The sequence below is a fragment of the Canis lupus genome, chromosome 35 (genome assembly GCF_003254725.2).
Source record: "Canis lupus dingo isolate Sandy chromosome 35, ASM325472v2, whole genome shotgun sequence".
NCBI classification, from domain to species: Eukaryota; Metazoa; Chordata; class Mammalia; order Carnivora; family Canidae; genus Canis; species Canis lupus.
The window spans coordinates 25,599,051-25,626,815 of NC_064277.1; the positions used below are offsets into that span (position 1 = coordinate 25,599,051).

Below are 27,765 nucleotides of genomic sequence, written 5' to 3' on the forward strand. Positions count from 1 at the left end.
AACAGCCATACTTACATTTTTTTCTGGATTTTTCTCTTAGATTCTTCTGCTTTTAAACAGCACTGCCCTTCAAAATAGGGGTTCTGTATATAAAATTTTAAACGCACATGCTCTTTGACAGATCAATTCTAATGTGTAGTAGTTAACCTGGAGTTATAAGAGCATGTAAAGCTATTAAATGTTCTCTGCAGCATTACTTAGTGTATGTGTGTATATATATGTGCGCATATACACATATATATGTGTACACGTGTACTATAAAACAGTAGGATAGTTGAGTAAACTGTGGTGCATCCATACAATGGAAAACTATTAGGCTGTTAAATAAATTCGTATGGAAAGATCTCCAAGGTAACAGAAAAGGCTGAGATGCAAATTCATGTTGTGATCCCATAAACGTTCAGTAAACAAACGTTGATTGATTGGGTGCTACTACGTGGCTGATAGTGTGCTGGGAAACCCATACACGATATTAACAATGGTTAACTTTAGGGATGGGGCATTCTTCATTTTATGGTCTCTATGCAAATTGAATTTTTATTGGGAATAGATCACCTGCATATTTAAATTTTAGGAATTTGTGCTGCTTGCCATATTGTACTTGTTCCTTCATCGTCTAACCAGAAGCCCGAGAGGAGCCTCACAAAAGGGTCTCGGCTTTGCCATCCCGTTGCTGATGGAAAGGGCCCACGGAGACGAGCGGCGCGCTCTGGGCTTCGCGCCGCGCCTGCGCGGGGTGGTGGCGGCGGGATCCTAGAGAGGCGGGACCGCGTTCCTACAAAAGCCCGGCTCGGCTGCCGGCGGGTCGGGCTCTGCGGCTTCGGGAGCCTGTGCGGTCGGGAGAGCCGCGTCTTTGCTGAGCAACATCCTTGAGCTGTTTCCTCCGCTGAAGAGCAGGAGGACGTGCTGGTATCCGGCGCCTGCGGGGTGCCTCGGGGGCGCAGGTGCCCCTCGGTGACTCGGACGGCCGCTGCCTGGACGCCAGGTGGGGGCGGGCTCGCTGGGGCTGTGGGGACGGGGCCTCTGCCCCCGGGGTGGGCACGGGAGGGGGGGGCGGCGAGAGCCGGAGAAGGACCCGGTGGGTGCTGAGGGTCGGGCTCGCTCTCCCACGAATAGTCTGGAGCACAAAGGAGTTTCCTTGGTCCGGACAGGAGTTGTAGGATGGCGTATGCACCGTGACTTGGGAAATGTGCCTCCCTAGAAGGGCAGTCCTGGCCGTGGAGGACGAGGTGGCTAGGAAAAGCCTGAGCAGTCAGCGGTGACTTGAGTTTGCGAAGACCATGGCTTTCCAGGAGGTAGAGGCTGTGTCTTTTATTCCGGGATTAGCGTTTTGCCAGGAAAATAATGACGTGCTCAAATGTTCACCGAATGGCAGACAAACCAGTAAAAACCAGTAAAAACCCGGCGAAGGTCAGGACATTATTGTAGTCGTGAATGTAAGTAAAGGTAATAGGAGAATGAAAGGGGAGGGGATGGCAGCACCAGGTGCTTCCGAGGAAGGATCGGCTGGACTCAATGTGTAGAGACTGGTTTTCAGCCTGGGGCGATGGTGGTGATGCCAATGGAATGGGGAGAGCAGTGAGGACAGCTTTGAGGGACTTGGATTTCAGTTTGGGATGTGTTGAAATTATGACCAGGAGAAGCTGGAAACTGGAAGGCGTCCTACTGGCATTTTAAGATCTGAGTCAGGAATGTAAAGGTTAGCTGGAGTCAGCCAGATTTGAGTGTTCTTGGAATAGAGATATGCTGAAATTGTGATTAATGAGAACACAAAAGGAGATAGTAAGGAGGGAGAGAAAAAGAACACGAAGCATGTATTTCAATTACCTATTCTTACATTAAAAATGTAATAAATTGAAACCCCAAACTTAGTGCTGTAAAACATATTGAAATTATTTTTCATGATTCTGTTGGTTGACTGAGGATTTCTACTGCTGGAGTTACCTATGGTTGCTATCAGCTGGGAGTTAGATGCTGCTGGATTTCAGTTGGGGCACCTGGATTCCAATCCACATGACCTCTGCATGGCCAGCTTGGGCTTTCTCACAGCATGGCAGGCTCATAGCAGTGTTCACTTCCTCTTGCAGAGCCATTTCTGCCATATTTTCTTGGCTAAAGCAAGTCATAGGCCAGCACAGATTCAAGGGAAGGAGAAATAGACTCCACCTCTTGATGAAAGGAGTGATGAAATCTCATCATAAGAACTTTTAGGGGACAGGAGACTGGAAACCTTCCCTGCTTTTAAGGTGGAATATTCTGTGAGAAGTACACAGGTGAAAAAGTGTGTTATAGCTCTGCACTGAATACAATTATTTCTCTCCAGCTGAAGTGTAGGCTGCTCAGGCATTCTTACTGTTAACCCTGTTTCCCTCACATCCTTTACTTACATCCATCACCTCCTGGCTCAACCCCTTTAGGATTCAAGATATATTTCTGATTAATCTCACTGGTAACATAGGCAAGCCGGCTCTGAGTGAGAGGCTCTGAGTGAGAGGCTCTGAGTGAGAGGTACAATAGGAACAAAAGTACAATAGGAACAAAAATAGGTTTCATAGAATTTTGAAGCTCTTGTAACTTACATGTAACTTACATCCATTCTTATTCCTTAGATGTACATTTGGAAAAACATTTCTGAAGTGCAAAAGTGGGCTAAATGAGCCTTTTCCTTGAAGCCTTAAAGCTCAGCATGGATGAAGCTTTGCCAGGCCCCACCTCTGAAAATGGAGACAGCCTTGTGAAAGTGAAGGAGGAAGACCCCACCTGGGAGCAGATGTGCAGCTTCCAGGAAAGCAGCTGCGACACTCGGGAACTTTGCCGCCTGCGCTTCCGGCAGTTCTGCTACCAGGAGGTAACAGGACCCCGAGAGGCTCTGGCCCAACTCCAAGAACTTTGCCATCAGTGGCTGCGGCCTGAGACCCACAGCAAGGAGGAGATCCTGGAGCTGCTCGTGTTGGAGCAGTTCCTGACCATCCTGCCCAAAGAGCTCCAGGCCCGGGTGCAGGCCTGTCATCTGGAGAGCAGGAAGGATGTCGTGACTATGCTGGAGAATCTACAGAAAGACACAGGAGACCCAGGACAGCAGGTTGGGGAACACTTGTCTGTTAATTTTTAAGTTACTATTTTTAAATGATTTATAACTTACAGAAGTATCTTATAGAGAACTCCTGTATCCTCTTCACCCAGATTCACTAGTTGTAACCATTGTATCCTCATGTGCCCCCTCTGAGGAACAAGGGCATTCTTTTGTATAACCAGAATACAAAGATTTCATTTTAGGAAATTAAAATTGTTATGATACTATCATATACACAGTAGTCCTTGTTCACATTTTGCCGTATCATCCCAGCAGTGTTTTTTTTTTTGCCAATTTTACCCTGATCCAGGATACAGTCCAGCCTCACATGTTGCATTTTAGTTGCCTCTTCTTTAGTTTCCTTGAATCTGGAACAGTTCTTGGTCTTTCTTTGTCTGTCATAAGATTGATATTTTTGAAGAATACAAAACCAGTTTTTTTACAGAATGCCCATAAATTTGGGTTTGTCTTTATTTTGTCATGATAAGTGCATCACATCAGGAGGCCCATGGTGATGGGTTGTCCTGTTACTGATGAGGTTAAGGTGGTATCTCTTGGATTTCTGTATTATAAAGTTACTGTTTTCCCTTTGTAATTAACAAGTAATTCTTGGAAGATGTTTTGAGATAGTGTAACACACCCTGGTCCTCATTAAAGTCCCATCTACTAGTGTAAGCATCCACTTGGGTTTGTTCTGTTTTCTGGGCAGGGATTCTTTGCCTTGTTTCTTGTTTGCCACGATATCCTCAGAATGTAGCACAAAGTCTGAGTCTTAGTAGGTGTGCAGTTCTTGTTTATCAAATGGATGAATTTCTCTGTGTTGCTCCTCTGTCTTACTTGCTGCTTCTCTCAAAGATAAAATGGGGCTCGTCTGGTGTTCCCTGGGAGTTGTCCCTAACTGCTGTTCAGTCTGGGTCAGGGTGCCTCTTCAAGGTATTCGAATCTTTTGTCTCTAGGCGTGTATCTATACTCAGGGACAGGGCCTGTACCCACTGGTGACAGATGATCAAGGAGCCTCTTTGGAGTGTCAGAGTCTCCAGCTCCTGCCCAGGAAACCCCCCTTGAAATGTGAACTTCCTGAACTCTGCCAAGAAAACCCTGAAGAAGTAAGTGGTGAGCACCAGTCGGTGTTTAGTGTGGATGTTGGGAGCAGACGCTGACTGGTGTTTGTTTATCTGTGTCCTCGAGTTTTTATATGTATATTTTAGTCTAACCCTGTATCTAAGCAAGCTTCTAAGGACATTTGGAATTGTAAAATGTTGGAATCCTAAAATCTTCTTGTCCGATACCCTTCCCAATAGTTGGGAAAACCAAACTCAGGTTGTTTAATGAGTTGTCCAGGTTCAACAGACATAGCAACATCTAGAATTCATGTCACCTGACCTTCTGACCAGAAGTGTCTCTGCTATATACCTCTGCTCTACATATCTAATTCTATACCTGTTTGGATGGTAGCCTTCCAGATTTACCTTTTTCCCTTAGTAACATTTCTTCAGTATCCTCCCTGCCTCTAATCTTGGACCATTTTATTTTATTTATTTATTTAAGTTTTATTTATTCATGAGAGAGAGAGGCAGAGACACAGGCAGAGGGACAATCAGGCTCCATGCCGGGAGCCTGACGTGGGACGCGATCCAGGGTCTCCAGGACTGCGCCCTGGGCCAAAGACAGGCGCCAAACCGCTGAGCCACCCAGGGATCCCCTCTTGGACCATTTTAAGTGCAGCTTTGGGCTTAAGCAGGTTCTCTCTTTTCTGTTTCGAGTGCAGTCTCCTATATGCAGAGCTCCCCCACTTTCCATCTCCAGTCTTTACCTCCAGGTAAACCACCCCTGCTGGTGGTTATTGGTTATTGTTCAGCTCTGTGCGGGCCTCTGGCAATGGGATAAGCCATGCAGTGAATACAAAATCTGTGGTCTGCAGATGGATCGAGAACAGAAAAAGTACACAGAAAGTTCAAAGAGAAGAACTAAGAACTCCACAGTGTGGTGTTTTTTAACCTCTGGTGAGAGGTGCTACAGGTTTTTCCCCAGAAGTTGTTGAAAACTTGACTCTTTTCCCTGGAAAATGTGGGTACATTCAAAATTATGTGTATGATTTCAGAGGGTTCATGATATACCCCAGTCATTCATGGTTTATCAGTTACCACATTGGTAATCTGTGAATATTGATATTTTGACAATAAGTGGAGAATAAATGATTCATGAAATAAAATCACTAGAGTGAGATAAAATGTATAGGGCTTGCATTACTTATGGTGTTTACCCATATAATGTAGCATAAATAGGACTTGATATTTACCTACTGACATGGCTAATGGTTCTATCATATTTCTTCAGCTATGAAAAGCCAGCATTACATAAAGCCCCAGAATTGTTTATGTGAAGAAGTTGAGAGGAGGTAGGGAGCCCCACAGTGGGCAGACATTCCTACTTACCTATGAGACGATGAGCACCCATCTGTTCCAAGTGATTTCATTTCATTTCGACTGGAGATGGGAAGGTAATGAATGGAAGTAGGCAGTTGTCAGAATGGTGAGGATGATAATTGACTAAAAGATAGCAGTGGTCATAAGACGTAAGATTCTCTCATGTTAAGTGAATGCTTAAAAGCTGTGTAAGATGGCTCATAGAACTGGACCCCAGGGGCATTCTGGGCAGAGTGACGGCCTCTTGCGGTTTTCTGTGTCCTCACAGGGAGGCACCACTGCTGTGAAGTGTGCGAACAGGATGAGAATGCTCTCTGGGCCCTCAGGAAGCAGGTCTTGTCATTTTCAAGGGCTTTAAAAAAAAAAAAAAAGTATATCCTTTTAGCTAGGATTTAGACCTTTAGACTCTAGCTAAAGATCTACCTACCACTTATAATCTCAGCACATTTATCCAGGTTACCTGAGACCACATGAACTAAAGACCAATTTCCCAGGCTATTGGTATCCCTCCTTGCTGGTATTTTTAAGGAATAGCAAGTCAACCAGCATGGCTAAAGAGTAGGGTTTGTTTGGCGAAGAGTGTGGGAAGAAATAGGGAGATTACGTGGAAACATCTTGCAGGGTTGTTAAAGTTTGGACTCTTGCTAAAAAGTTGGGTGCTGGGGCAGCCTGGGTGGCTCATCGGTTTAGCGCCGCCTTCAGCCCAGGGTGTGATCCTGAAGACCCGGGGTGGAGTCCCACATCAGGCTCCCTGCATGGGGCCTGCTTCTCCCTCTGCCTGTGTCTCTGCCCCTCTCTCTCTGTGTCTCTCATGAATAAATAAATAAAATCTTAAAAAAAAAAAAAAAAAGTTGGGTGCTGGATGCCTGGGTGGCTCAGTTGGTTGAGTGTCTTCTTTTGGTTGAGGCCATGATCTCAGGCCTCTGCTGAGCCCGTGTCAGGCTCACTGCTCAGCAGGCAGTCTGCATCTCTCCACCCGCAACCCCCCACCTTATGCTTTCTCTCTCTCTCCCTCTCAAAACAAAACAAAACAAAACAAAACAAAAAAAAACCTTAAAAAAGTTGGGTGGGGTACCTGGGTGGCTCAGTCAGTTGAGCAGCAGGTGACCTTCAGCTCACGTCATGATCCTGGGGTCCTGGGATTGAGCCCAAGTCAGGCTCCCTGCTCTGTGAAGAGTCTGCTTCTCCCTCTGTTCATACTCTCACTCTCTCTCTCTCTTTCTCAAATAAATAAATAAAATCTTAAAAAAATAGTTGGGTGCCATGGAAGCCTTATTTTTTAATCAAAAATAGGATTTATAAGCAGTTATAGCATGTGTGTGCACATGCACACATTTGGGTGTGTTTGTGGAGGGGCATTCTTACCTGTCATAGAACACTAGATTTAAATGAAAACTCTTGAGAACTTTATTTTTCCCAGTTTCTTATTGCTCGGTTTTGATAGAATTTTATTGTCAGACACATTGTTGAGTGTTTGGATATGTTGATGGAGAAGTAGAAGGGACCTTAAGATATCATCTGAATTGCAACATAACCCTGTATTCAGTACTCCTGTTGTGTCTTTAACAGAGATGTAGAGCAGTAGATCAGTGTGGTGTTTGTAATGAACTTTCCTATATGTGAAAACATTCTTCTGCCTCTTTCTCAGGCTTAACCTTAATGCTCTTCCACCTCAGGAAGATGATAAGCAGACACAAAGTCTGATCTGACCTTTGCAGTCTCACATCTTCCACTGTGTTTGCTCTTTCCTTGCATTTTATCTTTTCCTGCTTCCATTTTCTGTCCCATCCTCCCCATTCTCAACTCAGCCCTTTCTCTGTCAGCAGGTCTGTTTTACATTGTAATTTTTCAAGTGAGAGGTTTGGCATGTATGTGTTCTGGGGGAGGTCAGGCAGTTAATAGTTATCAGGGACGAGTCTCTTTTTCCAGCAAACTCTGGTTTCTCTAGATCCCAAATAACAGAAACAAAAAAGTTCTATGAGGATCCATTGTGTCTGGAGAAAAAAAAAAAGTGATGCCATAGTCTTGGATATATTTTGCGTTAGAATGATCAAATCCTCTTCATTTTAGTAATTTTGTGTATCTGGTATTAAGCCAATCTTAAAATATAATAATACATTACCTCATGGGGGGTCTTGCAGTTTATAGAGGGCTTTTGTGTTCATTATCTCATTGGATCTTCATGAACTCTGTAAAGGGACTATGTTCTCCCCATTGCACAGATAAGGAATTGGAGGCTTAGCAAGACTGGCAGGCCCAAGATCACACAGCTGCACCTGTAAGTCAGTTCTTTATATTTTCTTTTAATTCCAATGTAGTTAACATTACAGTATTCTATTAGTTTGACGTATCTAATAGTGATTAGATAATAATTAATAGTGATTCAGCAGTTTCCTATATTGAACACTGAGTCAGTGTTCACCAAGATAAGTGTACTTTTAATCCTGTTCACCTATTTCACCCATCACCCCCAATCCACTTCCCCTCTACTAACCATCTATCTGTTCTATGTAGTTAAGAGTCTGTTTTGGTTTGTCTCTGTTTTCCCTTTTGTTTTTAAAATTCTACGTATAAGTGGAATCATATGGTGTTTGTCTTTCTCTGACTTATTTCACTTAGCATTATACATGTTGTTGCAAATGGCAAGATTTCATCCTTTCCATGGCTGAGTGATACTACATTGTGCGTGTGTGTCTACCACATCTTTATCCAGTCATCTATCACTGGACACTTGGACTGTTTCCCTAGTTTGGCTATTATAAATAATACTGCTATAAACACAGGGGTACATATATCCTTTCAAGTCCGTGTTTTCACTTTCTTTGGGTAAATAATAGCGCAATTGCTGAATCATATGGTAATTCTTTCTTTTTTTTTTTGAGGGACTGCCATACTATTTTTCATAGTAGCTGCATCAGTTTGCATCTCCACCAACAGTGTAGGAAGATTCCTTTTTCTCCACATCCTTACCAATATACTTGTTTCTTGTGTTTTTAGGTTTAGCCATTCTGACAGATCTGAGGTGATATGTCATTGAGGTTTTGATGTGTTTTTCCCTGATGATAAGTGATGTTGAGCATCTTTTTGTGTGTCTGTTGGCCATGTGTAAATGTCTGTTTGTGTTTTCTACCCATTTTTAAAATTGAATTATTTGTTAGTGTTGAGCTACCTAAGTTCTTTATATATTTTGGATATTAATCCTTTATCAGATATGCCATTTACAAATGTGTTCTCCCACTCGGTAGATTGTTTTTAGTTGACTGTTTCCTTTGTTGTGCAGAAGCTTTTATCTTGGTGTAGTTGTAATAGTTTATTTTGTTTTTTTTTTCCCTTTGCCTCAGGAGACCTATCCAGAAAGATTTTGCTATGGCCAATGTCAGAGAAATTACTGCTGGTGCTCTTGTCTAGAATGTTATGATTTCAGCTCTCCCATTTAATCCATTTTGAGTTTATTTTTGTGTGTGGTATAAGAAAGTTGTGGTTTCACTCTTTTGCATATTGCTGTCCAGTTTTCCCAACACCATTTGTTGAAGATACTTTTTCCCATTGCATATTTTTGACTCTTTGGTCAATGATTATAATCATTCATTTATTTCTGGGCTTTCTATTCTATTCCATTGATTGTGCCAGTACCATAATGTTTTAATTACTATAGCTTTGTAATATAACTTGAAATCTGGAATTGTGATACCTCCCACTTTTTCTTTTTCAAGACTGATTTTGCTATGTGGGGGTCTTTTGTGGTTCCATACATATTTTAGAATTATTTGTTCTAGTTCTTCGGAAAATGCTGTTGGTATTTTGATAGGGATTGCATTAAATCTGTAGATTGCTATGGATAGTATAGACATTTCAGTTATATTTGTTCTTCCAACCTATGAGCATGGAAGTCATTCATTTGTGTTGTCTTCAGTTTCTTTCATCAGTGTTTTATGATTTTCAGAGTACAGGTCTTTCACCTCCTTGGTTAAGTTTATTAGATACTTCATTTTTTTTCCTTTTTTTGGTGGAATTCTAAATGGGATTTTTAAAAGATTTATTTATTTATTTTAGAGAGAGAGAGCACACGTGTCTGCAAGCAGGGGGAGGCTGCAGAGAGAGAAGGAGAGAGAATCCTCAGGCAGACTCCCTGCTGAGCTTGGAGGGTTGCTGCTTAATGGGCTGAGCCACCCAAGTGCCCAGGGATTGTTTTCCTAATTTCTCTTTCTGCTGCTTCATCATTAGTTTACAGGAATGCAGTGGATTTTTGCATATTGATTTTGTATCCTGTGACCTTACTGAATTCATTTATCATTTTTAGTAGTTTCTTAGTGGAGTCTTTAGGGTTTTCTCTATATAGTATATATAGTATTGTGTCATCTGCAAATATGAATGTTTTACTGCTTCCTAAGCAGTTTGGATATCCTTTATTCCTTTTTCTTGTCTGATTGCTATGGCTAGGACTTCCAGTATTATGTTAAATAAAAGTGGTGAGGGTAGGGTTGCCTGGGTGGTTCAGTCAAATGTCTGACTCCTGATTGTGGCTTAGGTCATGATCTCTCTCTTAGGGTTGTGAGACTGAGCCCTGCATTCAGGCTCCACAGTGGAGCCTGCTTAAGATTCTCTTCCTCTCTCTGCCCCTTTCCTCCCCTCCCCTCAGTCTCTTTTGAAACAAACAAACAAAAGTGAGAGTAGACATCCTAGTCCTATTCCTCACCTGAGTGGAAAAGCTCTGTTTTTCCACATTGAGTCTGATGTTAGCTGTGAGTTTTTCATATATGGCCCTTATTATGTTGAGGTATGTTCTCTCAACCTTCGTTGTCAAGGGTTTATATCATGAATGGATGTTGTACTTTGTCAGATATTTTTTTCTGCCTCTATTGAAATGATCATATGGTTTTTATCCTTTCTCTTATTGATATGATATATCACACTGATGGATTTGTGAATACTGAACCACTCTTGCATCCTGGGAATAAATCCCACCTGATTATGGTGCATGATTTTTAAAACTGTATTGTTGGCTTTGGTTTGCTAATATTTTGTTGAAGATTTTTGCTTCTGTGCTCATCAGAGATATTTCCCTAGAGCTCTCTTTTTTGGTAGTGTCTTTATTTGGTTTTGGTATCAGGGTAATGCTGTCCTCATAGAATGAGTTTGGAAGCCTTGTTCTACCTTTTGGAATCATTTGAGAAGAGGTGCTAACTCTTCTTTTTTAAAAATCTTTATTTTTTAAAGATTTATTTATTTATTCATAAGAGACATACACACAGAGGCAGAGACATAGGCAGAGGGAGAAGCAGGCTCCATGTAGATAGCCCAATGCAGGACTCGATCCCCAGTCTCCAGGATCACGCCCTGGGCTGAAGGCAGGCACTCAACCACTGAGCCACCCAGGTGTCCCCTAACTCTTCTTTAAATGTTCAGTAGAGGGACGCCTAGGTGGGTGGCTCAGCGGTTGAGTGTCTGCCTTCAGCTCAGGGTGTGATCCTGGAGTCCCGGTATTGAGTACTGCATTGGGCTGTCTGCATGGTCTGCTTCTCCCTCTACTTAGTCTCTGCCTCTGTCTCTCATGAATAAATAAATAAATAAAATCTTTAAAAAAATAAATGTTCAGTAGAATTTGCCTTTGAAGCCATGTGGTTTTGGACTTTCATTTGTTGGGAGTTTCTTGATTCTTTATTTAATCTTGCTGTTAATCAGTCTGTTCAAATTTTCTATTTCTTCTTGATTCTGTTTTGGTAGTTTGTATGTTTCTAGGAATGAATACATTTCTTCCAAGTTGTCTTATTTGTTGACATATAGTTTTTTTTCTTTCTTTTTAAAATATTTTATTCATCCATAAATGAATGTTATGTCTTCTTGTTGAAGTTTCCTCTTTTTGATTATATAGTGCCCCTCTTTGTTGCTTGTTACAGTCTATGTTTTAAAGTCTACTTTGGGGATCCCTGGGTGGCGCAGCGGTTTAGCGCCTGCCTTTGGCCCAGGGCGCGATCCTGGAGACCCGGGATCGAATCCCACATCAGGCTCCCGGTGCATGGAGCCTGCTTCTCCCTCTGCCTGTGTCTCTGCCTCTCTCTCTCTCTCTCTCTGTGACTATCATAAAAAATTAAAAAAAATAAATAAATAAAGTCTACTTTGTCCAATAGAAGTATTGCTACCCTGGCTTTCCTTTGACATCTATTTGCATGATAAGTGTTCCTCCATCACCTCACTTTCAATCTGCAGATGTCTTTAGGTCTGAAATGAGTCTCTTGTAGGCAGCATATAGATGGATATTGTTTTTTTAATCCATCCTCTTACCCTATGTCTTTTGATTGGATTTATTTAGTCCATTTACATTCAAAGTAATTATTGATAGATATATATTGCCATTTTTTACCCTTTTAATGGTTTCTTTAGATTTTCTCAGATCTTTTCTTCTCTTGCCTTTTTTCAAGTTGGTGGTCACCAGGCATCTGGGTGGCTCAGTGTTGAGCATCTGCCTTTGGCTCAGTTTGTGATCCTAGGGTCCAGTCACTCAACAAATGTCTGTTTAACTTTATGTGCCTTTATTTATCTATTTATTATTTTTAAAATTTTTATTTTAAGGAGGCTCCATGCCCAACATGAGGTCTGAACTCACAACCTTGAGATTAAAAGTTGCATGAGGGTGCCTGGGTGGCTCAGTGTTGAGCATCTGCCTTTGGCTCAGTTTGTGATCCTAGGGTCCAGTCACTCAACAAATGTCTGTTTAACTTTATGTGCCTTTATTTATCTATTTATTATTTTTAAAATTTTTATTTTAAGGAGGCTCCATGCCCAACATGAGGTCTGAACTCACAACCTTGAGATTAAAAGTTGCATGAGGGTGCCTGGGTGGCTCAGTGGCTGAGCATCTGCCTTTGGCTCAGGTGGTGATCACAGGGTCTCCAGATTGAGTCCTGCTTCAGGCTACCCACAGGGAGCCTGCTTCTCCCTCTGTCTATGTCTCTGCATCTCTCATGAATAAATAAAATCTTAAAAAAAAAAAAAGTTACATGCTCTACTAACTGAACCAGCCAGGCACCTCTGACTTTATGTGCCTTTAAAAAGTTTAATTTTATCTCTAGTATAGTCAACGTGCAATGTTATATTAGTTTCATGGGTCCAATATAGTGATTCAATGATTCTATATATTACTCAGTGTTCATTATGATAACTGTACTCTTAATTCCCTTCACCTGTTTCACCCATCCCCCCACCTACCTCCTCTCTGTAACCACCAGTTTGTTCTTTAGAGTTGTCTTTTTTTTTTTTTTTTAAGATTTTATTTATTAGAGAGAGATAGCACCGGCAAGGGGGCAAGGGAAAGGGCAGAGGGAGGGGGAGAAGCAGACTCCCTGCTGAGCAGGAGCCCCATGTGGGGCTTGATCCCAGGACCCCAGGATTATGTCCTGAGTCAAAGGCAGACACTTAACCTACTGAGCCACTCAGTCACCCCCAGTAGGTTTTCTTTTAACCTTGTTGATTGTTTCCTTTGCTGTGCAGAAGCTTTTTTTTTATTTAATTTATTTTTGCCTTTGGACCTTGCCTCAGGAGACACATCTAGAAAAATGGTATGAATGGATATCAGAGAAATTACTGCCTGTTCTCTTATCTAGGATTTTTATGCTATCAGGTCTCACATTAACGTTTCTAATCCATTTGGAGTTGATTTTTCTGTATGGCATAAGAAAGTGTTGAAGTTTTGTTCTTTTCCATGTGGCTGTACAGTTTTCCCAACACCATTTGTGAGGAGACTGTCTTTTTCCTATTGCATGTTCTTCCTACTTTGTTGAAGAGTAATTGACCATATGATCGTGGGTTTATTTCTGGGATCTCTAGTCTGTTCTAATGATCTATGTGTCTATTATTTTTGTGCCCATACCATACTGTTTTAATTACTACAGTTACCGAGTGTAGCTTGAAATCTGAGATTGTCACACCTTCAGTTTTGTTGTTCTTCTTGAAGATTGCTTTGGCTATTTGGGAACCTTTGTTGTACCTTACAAATTTTAGGATTATTCTTGTTCTGTGAAAAATACTGTTGGTGTTTTGATAGGGATTACATTAAATCTGTAGGTTTCTTTGCATAGTAGGGATATTTTAATAATAATCTTCTCCCACTACATGAGGAGGATGAGTATTTCTGATTGTGTCATTGTCAATTTATTTCCCTCATGTTTTATAATTTTCAGAGTACAGGTCTTTCAGTTCCTTTGTTAAGTTTGTTCCCAGGTATTTCATTATTTTTGATGTAGTTGTAAAATGGGACTGTTTTCTTAATTTCTCTTTTTCCTGCTTTGTTGTAAGTGCATGTATAGAAATGCAGTGGATTTTTGTTTACGGATTTTGTATCTTGTGGCTTTATTTTTATTTTTTTAAAGATTTTATTTATTCATGAGAGACGCAGAAAGAGACAGAGACACAACACAGAGGAAGGAGAAGCAGGCTCCATGCAAGAGCCCCATGTGGGACTCTGATCCCAGGAATCCAGGATCACCCCGTGAGCCAAACGCAGATGCTCAACCACTGAGCCACCCAGGCATCCCTAGTGGCTTTACTGAATTCATTTATCAGTTCTCATAGGTTTCTGGCAGTCTTTAGACTCTGTATAGTGTGATGTCATCTGCAAATAGTGAGTTTAGATGCCTTTTATTTTCTGTCCTGATTGCTGTGGCTTGTATTTCTAGTACTATGTTGAATACAGTGGTGAGAGTAGAAATTCTTGTCTTTTTCCTGATCTTAGGGGAAAAGCTCTCAGGTTTTCATCACTGAGTATGATGTTGGCTTTGATTTTTTTTGTATACAGCATTAGGTTGAGGTATGTTCCCTCTTTATAAACCTTCTTTGTTGGGGGTTTGTATCATGAATGAATGTTGTACTTTGTCAAATATTTTTTCTGCGTTTATTGAAATGACAGTGGCTTTAGTCTTTTGAATTTGTAAGACTTGTTTTGTGGCCCAAAAAGTTATTCATTCTGGACAATGTTTTGTGTGCACTTGAAAAGAATGTGTATTCTGCTGTTTTAGTATGAATTTTTAAAAAATATTTTATTTATTTATTCATGAGAGAGAGAGAGAGGCAGAGACACGGGCAGAGGGAGAAGCAGGCTCCATGCAGGGAGCCTGATGTGGGACTCCATCCTGGCACTCCAGGATCATGCCCTGAGCTGAAGGCAGACGCCCAACCGCTGAGCCACCCAAGCATTCCAGTATGAAATGTTTTGAATATCTGTTAGATCCATCTGATCTAGTGTAACATTCAAAGTTATTGTTTCCTTGTTGATTTTCTATTTGGATGATCTGTCCAGAAAAAAGTTGATAAAATAAGAATTTGGTTGAAAAAGAAAGAGAAAAAAATTAATATTAAAAAACTAAAGAATCATGGGGGGAGGCGGAGGGACCCAAACGATGATTTCTATATGCTGTGTTCCCCTAGCACTGGAGTTTTGCAGTTCTCAATGCTTGGTAGTCTTGGACTTAGCTGCATGATCTTACTGATCTTCTGGGAGAGGGGCCTTTTGTGTTGATTGTCAAGTGTCTTTGTCCTGGGGCAGAGCTGCACCACCCTCACCAGGGGGCTAGGCTAAGTAATTTCCAGATTGCTCAATGTGGCTTTTTTTGCTCCCTGAAGGCTTTCCGTGCCACTCTAGAAGATGAGAGTGAAAATGGTAGCCTCCCAATTTCCAGCCTCAGAGCTGAAAGCTCAGGGCCCTACTCCTCAGTGCACCCTCAGGGAAAAGCAGCCAATCACTCTGTCTCCCTGGTCTCTGTCCACATTCTGTGCTCACCCAGCCTGTGACTGAATGTCTTTACCTCAGACACGAGACCCCCGTTTCGAGTCCCCTAACCCTGCAGACTCTTGTGGCCCACTCCCACACCACTCCTCCCTGAGGAGAAGGGGGGTCTCAGGTTCTGCCGCTCGCTGGGGCCCTGATTGGAGAGCAGTTGCGCCGACTGTGCCCCAGTTCATGGTTTATGGCCACCCTGAGCTGGGAGCCCACTCCCAGACCTGCTGATTGCAGCCAGCTTCCCCTCTTCTAAATCCTGGGAATTCTGTCACACTCAGGCACCCCCGAGCTTCCTGTGGCCCTGAGGATCCTGAGACCACTCTGCCCACCTAGGATTCTGCCCTGTTTTATCACCTGAGTGCCTTTCATCCCTCCACATTCCCTGAACCCTTCACCTAAGCAGACTTTTTGTCATTTGTTGCCTGAATTGAGAAAAGAAGAAAAAAAATCTCCAGAGTAGGGAGGGAATAGGATTTTTTTCAGTGAGCTCTATGCCCAGTATGGGGCTCAAACTGACAACTTCTGAGATCAAGAGTTGCATGCACTGTGCAGTCATTGTTCCTGTTTCGATTATTGTGGGTCCTTTTGGAATCAGCAGCTTCCAACATGGTAGATTCCCAGCATTTCCACTTCAGGTTGCTTCTTTTTGTTTGTGTGTGTATGGGTGTGTGTGGGGGTGTGTGTGTCTTCATTTCCCAGAAAGCACCCTGCACTCATCCACACACAGCCACCTCCTCTGTCAACTCCTGTTTCGTTTCTTCTTTCCTGTCTCCCCTTTGTTGAGTAGCTCTACTCTTTGCTTAAGTTTTCCTATAGCACAAGCTTCTTTCTCCTCCTTATTTTCATCTATGACTTTAAAATTTGCTGTATGTGAAAGTGCATCACCGTAAAGCACTTGAAGAGTTTGTGAATAGTCGAGTTTGTGAATAGTTGTGAACAGACCCTAAAGTTTTAGAACTGTAGGATTCCTGACAGAATGGGGACAGTTGTGGTGTCCCATGTCAGTCAGAGGCATGTCTTGGTTCTGACCTGTTTCATATACATCAGAGGCTATGCAGGCTGTGCCCCCACAAGGCCTGCTCCCCTAGGGACCAGCTAGAGGCAAGGACTCAGCTGGGTCCCAGGAGAGCAAGGTGCCCAGCTCATGGGAATGTGGCAGGTAGCAGCCCTCCTTCTGGCCACCTCCTCCTTGCCCTTCTCACCTGTGGGAGCTTTTTAGGCACCTCTGCCCCTCTACCTTCACCTTGTAACAGGTGTCAGATCAAGGATGCCTCATGCAAGGGGCTCGTGTGGATGACATGCTGTTGCCTCATTGTGGGCCAAGCTTAAGAGGCACATCCACATCTTAAGTAGGACAGGGAAGGGGCAGTTAGACCCTTCTTTTCAGAAAGTACCTCCATTCATTTGAGGCTTAGTGCCTCATGTTTTCTCTTTGAGGGCCTCTGCTTTGTCTCCCGAGCCTGACCTCCCGGATTCTTGCTTTATATTCTTAGTGTTCTTGCACAGACCTGACATTTATGATGGTAATGTTAATTCTGTGTATCCAGGGCAAAACTTGACATCACCACAAATGGATTTTGTTTTCCCCCTCAATTTCTCAGTGGTTTAGTCATTTTCCTAGTCATTTAGTTAAAAAATAATTGAATCTTCCATGAAGTCCTGTGTTTCTAATTCAGTTTTCCTCAAAACATGGTCCTTGTGGAGTCCTCTCATTACTTGGTGTTTTTTTCTGGCTTCTAATTTGTTCTTAATTCTGTCAGACCTGGTGCTTTCTATTTTTCAGAAATATTTTATCTTTATGAAAATAGTTGTACAGAGAATAAAAGTTACCTGTACGTGTTTTTAGAACAATATAGTTGATGATGTGGTTTGAACTGTGTCCCCCTGAAAGATATATTGAGGCCCTAACATTCCAGGTACCTGTGAATGCAATCTTATTTTGTAAGAAACTCTGTAGATGTAATGAAGGTGAGATTATCCTGGATCTGCGTGGGCCCCAGATCTGGTAAGTGGTGTCTTATGAGAAGGCTGTGTGAAGGCAGAGGGAGAGATTGAAGTGACACATCTACAAGCCAGAGAACACTGATCCTTGCCAACCACCACCAGCCAGGAGAACGGTGAGGATGATCCTCCCAAAGACCTCTAGACAGAGCAAGGCCACGCCAAAGGGCTGGTACCACTGCTTTACTGAAGGTGGGGTAGTCCATACCCTTCAACCGGAGCCCCCATCCTTACCTCAGTGTAGACTAAGAGCCTCTTTTTGCCTTTTCAGACATCATTGAAGATGGAGGAAGAAGCCATCCAGGCCCTTGTCACAGAGGAACGGCCGCCTTGGAGTCTGGCTCACAGGAGCCCCTGTAGAAACTCAGCTCAAGAGAAGGTTACAAACATCAGTCCAGTGGGTGAGGACGGCTTCTGGCAGGTCCCATGTGTATGAGCACCTTTTCCCATCATCAACTCTGATGTGGCCCTTGTGAGGCAACATTCCCTATCCACCATCGCCCTCCCTCCCCGTCTCTGCCCTCTGCCTGCTGACTTCTCTCAGCCCTTACCTTTTCGCATCCCTCCTGGTCACAGATCACTCAGCTTAGTGATTCTTGTTATCTTCTCTGATCATCCCTCCATATTCCCTGAACCCCTCACCACTCCTTTGCTTCCCATCTTCTTCCCTGTAAAAGCTTCCATGTAATTGTCATGTTCAGACATCTCTTCATGTCTGGAAGACCCACACACTTCTTTATCTCAGATGAAGTTCTCCCCACGCTCTGAGAAAATTATTATCCATGTATGATTTTCGTTAAATATGCTTTGCCTTGTTAGACCTTCTCCCCAGCTCACTGACCTTTATTATCTTCCCATATTATACCACATTTTGTAGGACTGTTGTGACGGCACTCCTGGGACACCTGATGATTATTTTAATTTGAAAATTCTATTCCCCTATTAAATCACCTGGCTGGCTCAGTCAGTAGAGCATACAACTCAATCTCAGAATCTTGTCAATTTGAGCCCCATATTGGGCACAGAGCTCACTGAAAAAAATCCTATTCCCTCCCTACTCTGGAGATTTTTTTTCTTCTTTCTCAATTCACACAACAAATGACATTTAAATTATTGTATCATTTTAGCTGAAGAAGTTGTAACTAAAGATGCATTATTTAATGCAAAGCAAGAAACTTCTGAAGAACTGCAGCACAGTGCTGAGGCCTCAGGAATACCCAGCAGGTGAGTGTCCATGCTTGTACGTAAATAAATCCTGCAGCTGGGAGGAGTCCAAGATGGCAGAGGAGTAGGAGACCTTAGTTTCATCTGATCCCAGGAATTCAGTTAGACAGCTATCAAATCGTTCTGAACACCTGCAAACTCAACCAGAGATCTGAAAAAATAGCTGCAACTCTACAAATGGAAAAGCAACCACTTTCTGCAAGGTAGGAAGTGCAGAGAAGTGAATCTGAGGTGATATATGGGAAGCTAGACCACGGGAGGTGGGAGCCTCCAGCCTCCAGCTACCAGAAAGTGACAGAGCAGTGCAGCACAAAATAAGAACTTTTAGAAGTCTGCTTAGGTGAAGGGTTCAGGGAATGTGGAGGGATGAAAGGCACTCAGGTGATAAAACAGGGCAGAATCCTAGGTGGGCAGAGTGGTCTCAGGATCCTCAGGGCCACAGGAAGCTCGGGGGTGCCTGAGTGTGACAGAATTCCCAGGATTTAGAAGAGGGGAAGCTGGCTGCAATCAGCAGGTCTGGGAGTGGGCTCCCAGCTCAGGGTGGCCATAAACCATGAACTGGGGTGGGGCACAGTCGGCGCGACTGCTCTCCAATCAGGGCCCCAGCGAGCGGCAGAACCTGAGACCCCCCTTCTCCTCAGGGAGGAGTGGTGTGGGAGTGGGCCACAAGAGTCTGCAGGGTTAGGGGACTCGAAACGGGGGTTTCGTGTCTGAGATAAAGACATTCAGTCACAGGCTGGGTGAGCACAGAATGTGGACAGAGACCAGGGAGACAGAGTGATTGGCTGCTTTTCCCTGAGGGTGCACTGAGGAGTAGGGCCCTGAGCTTTCAGCTCTGAGGCTGGAAATTGGGAGGCTACCATTTTCACTCTCATCTTCTAGAGTGGCACGGAAAGCCTTCAGGGAGCAAAAAAAGCCACATTGAGCAATCTGGAAATTACTTAGCCTAGCCCCCTGGTGAGGGTGGTGCAGCTCTGCCCCAGGACAAAGACACTTGACAATCAACACAAAAGGCCCCTCTCCCAGAAGATCAGTAAGATCATGCAGCTAAGTCCAAGACTACCAAGCATTGAGAACTGCAAAACTCCAGTGCTAGGGGAACATAGCATATAGAAATCATCGTTTGGGTCCCTCCGCCTCCCCCCATGATTCTTTAGTTTTTTAATATTAATTTTTTTTCACTTTCTTTTTCAACCAAATTCTTATTTTATCAACTTTTTTCTAAATCTTTTTTAATTTTCATTTTTACTGTTATATTCTACTCTTTCATTATATTTAATTTTATCTTCTATATATGTCTGTCTTTTTATTTATTTTTTTTTTTTACAACTTTGGGATGCAGTTTCTTCTAACAGATCAAAATACACCCAGAATCTAGTGTATTAGTGTATGGCTCTTTTCTCCTCACTTGTCTGATCATATTATTTTTTTTTCTGTTAAAGCCTTTTTTTAAATTTTCATCTCTACAGTTACATTCTGTCTATTCAATATATTTAGTTTTTGCATATATATGTATTTTTCTTTCCATACAATTTTGAGATGTAGTTTTTAGTAACAGACCAAAATACACTCAGGATATAGTGTATTGGTGTGTTCTGTTCACCTTTCTGTTTGTAGTCCTTTTTTTAAAAAACTTAATTTTCATTTTTGCAGTTACATTCTATCCTTTTAGATACATTCTATCCTTTCTATCCTTTTATCCACAAAAAATTGAAATACACTAAGTTTTTCTTTTGTTACAATTTTGGGACTAAGTTTTCTAACAAACGGGTCAAAATACACACAGGATCCAGTGTGTTGGTCTGTTCACCTGTTTAATTATAGTCAGTCTCTCTCTCTCTCTCTCTCTCTCTTTGGTTTTGGGTCTCTTCTGATTAGTGTATATTTCTCTGGGGTGGTTGTTGACATTTTAGTCAAGGGAACAATTTTGTTCCCTTGTCCATCTATTCTTCTGGGTAGCATGACAAAACAAAAACTCACTCGAAAAAGAGAACGGGACACCTGGGTGCTCAGTAGTTGGGCATCTGCCTTTGGCTTAGGGTGTGATCCTGGGTCCTGGGATCGAGTCCCATATTGGGCTCCCTGTGTGGAGCCAGCTTCTCCCTCTGCCTGTGTGTCTGCCTCTCTCTCTGTGTCTCTCATGAATGGATAAATAAAGTCTTTAAAAAAAGAGAGAGGATAGGAAGTAGTACTGACTGCGAGGGACCTAATCAGTATGGATATAAGTAAAATGTCAGAACTAGAGTTCAGAATAATGATTATAAAGATACTAGCTGGGCTTGAAACAAGCATAGAAGACACTAGAGAATCCCTTTCTGTAGAAATAAAAGAACTAAAATCTAATCAAGTTGAAATAAAAAAGGCTCCTAATGAGATGCAATAAAAAATGGAGGCTCTAACTGCTAGGACAAATGAGGCAGAAGAGAGAATTAGTGATATAGAAGACAAAATGATGGAGAATAAAGAAGCTGAGAAAAAGAGAGATAAACAACTACTTGATCAGCGGGGGAGAATTCGAAAGGTAAGTGGTACCATAAAGCAAAACAATATTAGAATAATTGGGATCCCAGAAGAAAAGGAAAGGAGGGGGGCAGAAGGTATACCATATAGAGCAAATTAAAGCAGAGAACTCCTGTAATCTGGTGGAAGAAAACAGGCATCCAAGTCCAAGAGGCAAAGAGAACCCCTCCCTCAAAACCAATAAAAATAGGTCAACACCCTGACATATAATAGTGAAACTTACAAATCCCAGAAACAGAGAGAAAATCCTGAAGGCAGCTTGGGACAAGAGGTCTATAACCTAAAAGGGTAGAAACATTAGACTAGCAGCAGACCTATCCAGATACCTGGCAGGCCAGAAAGGACTGGCATGATATATTCAAGTTCCAAAATGAGAAAAATATCCAGCCAAGAATACTTTATCCAGCTAGGATCTTGTTCAAAATAGGAGAGATAAAAAAGCTTCCAGAACAACCAGAAACTGAAAGAATTTTTGATCACTAAATCCTGCAGCTGTAAGAACAAATTGGAATGGAACCAGAGAAACCAGGTGGACCAAAGCTGCTTCTCTGGAATAATGTAGTAAGAGTGCTGCTCTCAATTCTGTAATCATAGGAGGCCCCATGCCTTGGTGACCTACTAATATCCTCATTGCACAAAACTTTCAGTTGGTGTACAACTGCTTCCAAGAATCCTATTCTGACTCTGTTTACCCTGCCTGGTCACCCTTCCCTGAGCATCCTTATATCTTTGTGGAGCTACAGATAAGAGAAACCAGAAAAGGCAGATAATTTATTTTTATTTATTTTTTAAAAAATATTTTATTTATTCATGAGAGACACAGAGAGAGAACGAGAGGCACAGACACAGGCAGAGGGAGAAGCAGGCTCCATGCAGGGAGCCCGATGTGGGACTCAATCCCGGGTCTCCAGAATTAGGCCTTGGGCTGAAGGGGGTGCTCAACTGCTGAGCCACCCGGGCTGCCCCAAGGCAGAGAATTTAGATGAGAGTGAGGGCTGTCATGGCAACAAGAAAGAAATAGCATAGGAAAATCCTGAACAAGAATTGAAAGGAAAGTAGCTGATGAGGCAGAAATTAAAGATAGTAATAGGTACTTTACTATCAACAACTTTACAACAACAACTGAGTGTTGGTTGTGGGAATGAATGAATGGATATATGTAGCACAGATCCTCCTAAAGCATAATGGGAGGAACCTGCTTACAGGCAGAGGGCGGGTTTGGGTGAGGCCCTTAAGTCTTTGGAGGTGAGAAAGGAAACAGTATAAAATAATTAGCTTGACAATGCAGGGTAGCAGAGGGGACATATGTTTAGGGCAGGGAATTAGGGCTAAATTCTTCGTGAAAATGGAAATGTCTCAAAGCCCAGGAGGTCTGAGCCAAAGGAAATATTTTGTGACGTAATTGTAACTGCAAAATAGGAATCTGGTGGTGTGCCTGTCAGGCACATTTAACCTTAGTGACCAGAAATCTGACTCCGTCTTCACCCCGCCACAACCTTGCAACACAGTTTCTTTTTTCTTTCTTTTCTTTTTTTCTTTTTTCTTTTTTTTTTTTTTTTTAAGATTTATTTATTCATGACAGACACAGATAGAGAGGCAGGGACACCGGCAGAGGGAGAAGCAGGCTCCATGCGACGTGGGACTCCATCCCCGATCTCCAGGATCACGGCCTGGGCTGAAGGTGGCGCTAAACCGCTGGGCCACCTGAGCTGCCCCACAGTTTCTTTACCTCCTTTTCCCCCACTCACTCCCCTTTCTTCCCACCATTTTGGGCCATGATGTGTATCCACTATCAATATCTGTTTGTGTAAAATATGCACTTTTTCTTTATGTGAGTGTTTTAAGTTATTTAAATAGTATTTTGAATATTCTTATCAGTATAATGTTTCAAGGCCTATCTGTATTTCTGAGTAAACATTTATCCCTTTACTCAGAGCTGCTACATCATATCTGCGGGCTCATCTCTCATGGCCTGCCCGTCAGCTTCCCCAAAGGTGGTCACGCTGTTGCCTCTGGGTCTCCCATCAGCAGGAACACTGCTACTGTGAGCAGTCTCTACCTACCCCTTGTGGGAAAATTTCTTTGGGACTAATACCTACGAACAGAACTGCTGGGCCTTAGGGTGTGTTTTTACTAAATTTAACTCAGTACTGCTAAACTGGCTTCTGAAAAGAATGCACCATCTGTACTCGCAGATCAGTTTAAAAAGGTTCATACTCACCAGGATTTGTCATTATTCAGTTTTCTCATTCAAGGAACCAGGACTTGTTTATCAACCCATGACCATAGGATGATCCCTTCAACTCCAAGTACTAAATCTGTTACAGCAGAAAGGGGGTAGAAGGGCACCTCTACCAGTGTTGGTTCCTGGCACCAAGGAAACAGATGTCTTCCCAGAAAGCCTCAGCAGTCTTCCCCTCCTTCTCACTGGCTGAAACCGACTCATAGGAACAACTCTGGCTATAAGAGAGGCTAGGGGAACAGAGTATCTAGAAAGGGGAATGGGATTTTGGGACTGGCTTAGACCAATTCATGGCCTTTATCTGGACACACTGCTGCCACCAGTAGAACTGGGCTTCTCACTGGCTAAAAGGGAGAGCAAGGAGTATTGGCAGGAAAGTCAGTGAGTCTGCCACCCTCACTGAGAAGATGATTAGGGAAACTTTCTCAGGGTGTCACAGGCCAAGATGAACTAGACAGAAGTATGGATCAAGAGTCAGGTTTGGAGAATCAGTGATGAACTGATAAGAGACCAAGAGAGGGTTTTGTTGAAAAGACTTCCAGGCACATTTTTTTAAGTTCCAGCTTTCATACTTTTTTTCCTGTCATCCACCTATTCAGGAAGTATTTTTTCTCTCTTACGCAGAATCCCATGGCTACCACGACCCCACCCTCAGTAGGTGCCATGAGGACACAGCAGAGGGGATGGTGCTGCAGTGCAGCAAAAAGAAGTACCTGTGAAGGAGGTGACACCTAAAACAAGACTCAGGGAGATGAGGTGGGAGTTTGTTGGACAGAGGAGGTGGAAAGGAGAGAGGCAGAGAAGTGAATATGCCAGTGCCTGGAGAGGATTGGAGATGAACTGGGAGAGGAATCATAGGAGCCATCGAAGGCAGACTGTTTCAACAAGCACTTTGCTGCCTGAGAAATTCTAGGTTCTCTTTGGAGTAGGAAAAGAAGTTGTGGGATCGAAGCTTTTAGAAGAATGATGAAGATGTGAAATGTTGGGAACTGGGAGGAAAGGTGAGGGGGAAGGAGGACTCCTGGGCAGGGTGAGTGACCAGCTGCATCTTGGAGACCAGCACTTTTAGCAGTGTCGGTCTCCCCGGTAGTGTGGGTACTGTGGCGCCGCTCACTCTGGCATGAGGACTGGAGAAGACCCAACCACGGGCTCTACCAGGTACTGAAGTTTGGCTAGTATGATGCTACAGAAGGACAATGGGGCAGGTGGTTGATGATCCTGGCAGGTGATGGGTTTTGGGGTCGGTTAATGGAGTAGGAAGGGCAGTGGAAGCAGGAGGGAAGGGAGGAGTCTGTGAGATGGGAGAGCAGAGGCATGAGCAGGTTAGACTGAAAAGATTCAGCATGATGGTGGCATCAAGGCAGGGTCCCTGCAGTTGAGAACGTTAGGGAACTGTTGAATGGGCTGTATGCACACACTGGAGACACCCAGGATTATAAATGCTTTAAGCAAATAAGTAAATGCATGTACTATAAATTGTAGCATACTCGTCACTGCTTTTTCCCCCTTATGTCTTCTGCAACTAGGTTATTTACCAATGAGACTTTAGTAAATGAAATGGAAATTTCTCGTGTTAAGAGAGAAGCTTGTGTATAATACTTTTCACTTTGGTAACTTTATCTTCCTTCCTTGTAAACACCATAAAAATCAGTTCAACAGCAGGAAGTTCGAGTTTCTCTTAAGTTTCTCCCCAGAGCAGTTTGTCCTCCAGATCATTGTAGAGCTAGGAGAGGCTAAATCTTTCCATGTTCAGAAATTCTGAGAGAGGTGTGAGGGAGCTCAGTCAATAACAACCCTCTTCCTTGTCCAAGTTTAGAACCAATCGATGGAGATACAGGAGTAAAACAGATGATTGTGGAAACCTTGGCTTCATTACTGATGGAAGCTCAGCTAGAAAAGGAGCTCTAGAGCAGAAAGAGAACAGACCTCCCCTTGCACAGGCCTGCCCAATAGAACCTGGGGCCAAAAGGTACATGGGATATCTGCCACTTGCTCCTGAAGAGGAGGGAGGCACTGTACTAAGATGCCCAGTTCTTTCTTTCTTTCAGGCTAACAACTCACGGTCTTGACCAGTGAGACCAAGCTAGGGAGAGGCCAGAAGTGTTAGGTCTGGCCAAAGTCCTAGGAGTGAGAAGTGGTTAATCTCCACCCAAGAATACTTAGGTGTCATCAGATTCATGTTGTAGTAAGACTGAGGATTTTTATAGTATGTTGTTGTTTTTCATTCCTAGAGATTGTGTGCCCCAGCCACCTTGTTATACTTCTGTCCACACCGACAAGACAGTTGCACATTTGAACACCCTGAAGGACCGTCACCCGGGTGACTTGTGGGCCCAAATGCACATCTCCTCCTTGGAATATGCTGCAGGAGACATGATGCGAAAAGGGAGAAAAAAGGACAAAGCTCGAGTGAGTGAACTGCTCCAAGGCCTTGCATTTTCTGGTGACTCAGATGTGGAAGAAGATAACAAGCTTGAGGCCTACCATGCTCAAAAAAAGCTAAGGCTGTCAAATGTGCCAGAGAAGAATTGGACCAAAAGAGACATTAAACCTAACTTCCCAAGCTGGTTAGCACTAGATTCTGGACTTTTGAATCTCAAGAATGAGAAGCTGAACCCAGTAGAACTCTTTGAATTGTTTTTTGATGATGAAGTATTCAACTTGATTGTCAATGAAACCAATAATTACGCATCTCAGAAAAATGTAAACTTGGAAGTCACAGTTCAGGAAGTAAGGTGTGTGTTTGGTATCCTGCTTTTGAGTGGATTTGTGAGGCGTCCCAGAAGGGGAATGTATTGGGAAATCTCTGATGCTGACCAGAACCTGGTTAGAGATGCAATTAGAAGGGACAGATTTGAATTGATTTTCTCATATCTACATTTTGCAGATAATAGCCACCTAGATCAAAAAGATAAGTTTACAAAATTGAGGCCTCTCATAAAGCAAATGAACAGAAATTTCCTCCTGTATGCTCCCCTGGAAGAATACTATTATTTTGATAAGACAATGTGTGAATGTTTTGATAGTGACCAATTCCTGAATGGGAAACCTATTAGAATTGGCTATAAAATTTGGTGTGGCACAACCACACAGGGTTATCTGGTGTGGTTTGAGCCCTATCAAGAAGAATCAATGGTGACGGTGGATAAGGATCTTGATCTTGGTTTAGGTGGAAATCTAGTGATGCATTTTGCTGATGTTCTTTTAGAGAGAGGCCAATATCCCTATCACCTGTGTTTTGATAGCTTCTTTACAAGCGTCAAATTGGTATCAGCCTTGAAGAAGAAAGGAGTGAGGGCCACAGGAACAATTCGTGAAAATAGGACTGAAAAATGTCCCCTCATGAATGTAGAACATATGCGAAAAATGAAGAAGGGGTATTTCGATTTCCGAGTCGAAGAAAATGAGGAGGTAATTTTGTGTCGCTGGCATGGTGATGGCATTATCAGTCTCTGCTCCAATGCTGTGGGCATAGAACCAGCCAGTGAGCTAAGCTGTTCTGATGAGGAAGAGATCCATCAGATAGCTCAACCATCTATAGTGAAATTGTATGGTGAATGCAGGGAAGGTGTATCTAAAATGGATCAAATCATTTCCAAATACAGGGTAAGAGTAAGAAACAAGAAATGGTACTCAGTTTTGGTGAGCTACATAATTGATGTAGCCATGAACAATGCATGGCAGCTACACAGAACCTGTAACCCAGGTACTTCTCTAGACCTCCTGGATTTTCGGAAATATGTTGCACATTTCTACTTGGAGCACAATGCTAATCCATCAGATTAAGGCAGATAAAATGAACATGGTGCCAATATTAAGACAAATTACAGGTACAAATCAGACTTTACCCTTCCAAAGCAAACCTGGTATATGTGATGAAATTATTAAGTAATTTATATTTTCAAAAGTCAAACATCTATATAGAGTTTCAAAGACTATTATAACAAGGAACTAAAAAAATTTTTTTTAAATTACAGTGTTGAACTTGAGTGCTACCTTTTTTCTATGACTAATTTTTGGTGCAAGATGTGGGAAGTCATTCGTTGAATTGATTAATTTGTACATAGAATGAAATTGTGTCTCTAATTTTTTTGTGGAGATTTTGTTTTAAATGCATGCACTGTCATAGTAACCATAGAATGGTGGCTGAATCTACAGTTAAAAATTGAGGCAGAGGGATCCCTGGGTGGCGCAGTGGTTTAGCGCCTGCCTTTGGCCCAGGGCGTGATCCTGGAGACCCGGGATCGAATCCCACATCGGGCTCCCGCTGCATGGAGCCTGCTTCTCCCTCTGCCTGTGTCTCTGCCTCTCTCTCTCTCTCTGTGTGTGTGTGACTATCATAAAAAAAAAAAAAAATTGAGGCAGAGTCCATGACATAAGGATGATCTAAAAAAACCCTGAGGTGATAGGAGGCTAAAGACCTCAGCATTGGTATAAAACTGGATCAGACAGTGTGTAGGAGAGAAGGGCCAGGCAGGGATACTGAAGGAGAGTATTATAAAGGAGA

At 42.6% G+C, this 27,765-nt stretch overlaps 1 protein-coding gene and 1 long non-coding RNA gene across 4 annotated transcripts; one reads left to right on the top strand and one right to left on the bottom strand.

Annotated features, from left to right (window-relative positions):
• Positions 1 to 1,783: 1,783 nt before the first annotated feature.
• On the bottom strand, positions 1,784 to 18,405 carry LOC112674409 (uncharacterized). 2 transcript variants are annotated; one of them, XR_007408481.1, is made up of 4 exons: positions 17,824 to 18,405; positions 17,507 to 17,626; positions 5,509 to 5,851; positions 1,784 to 4,988 (listed from the first exon to the last, which is right to left on the bottom strand). It is a non-coding gene; the product is annotated as an uncharacterized LOC112674409 (long non-coding RNA). The 2 variants fall into 2 exon arrangements; XR_007408482.1 differs by lacking the exons at positions 17,507 to 17,626; positions 17,824 to 18,405 and adding an exon at positions 6,575 to 8,383.
• PGBD1 (piggyBac transposable element derived 1) lies at positions 2,654 to 27,344 on the top strand. 2 transcript variants are annotated; one of them, XM_035710606.2, is made up of 5 exons: positions 2,654 to 3,082; positions 4,030 to 4,179; positions 17,544 to 17,673; positions 18,400 to 18,496; positions 25,490 to 27,344. In XM_035710606.2, exons 1-5 carry the CDS (start codon positions 2,654 to 2,656, stop codon positions 27,042 to 27,044), a joined length of 2,361 nt encoding a protein of 786 aa, XP_035566499.1. In that variant the 3' UTR covers positions 27,045 to 27,344. The 2 variants fall into 2 exon arrangements, with proteins under 2 accessions (XP_035566499.1, XP_035566502.1); XM_035710609.2 differs by lacking the exon at positions 4,030 to 4,179.
• Positions 27,345 to 27,765: the final 421 nt, after the last annotated feature.

Bases quoted from the DNA above. Each gene is read 5' to 3' on its own strand.
- PGBD1 (XM_035710606.2), top strand. From the start codon at position 2,654: ATGAGCCTTTTCCTTGAAGCCTTAAAGCTCAGCATGGATGAAGCTTTG. The intron at 4,180-17,543 runs GTAAGTGGTGAG...TTGCCTTTTCAG, and splicing joins GCCAAGAAAACCCTGAAGAA to ACATCATTGAAGATGGAGGA. The intron at 18,497-25,489 runs GTGAGTGTCCAT...TTTCATTCCTAG, and splicing joins GCCTCAGGAATACCCAGCAG to AGATTGTGTGCCCCAGCCAC.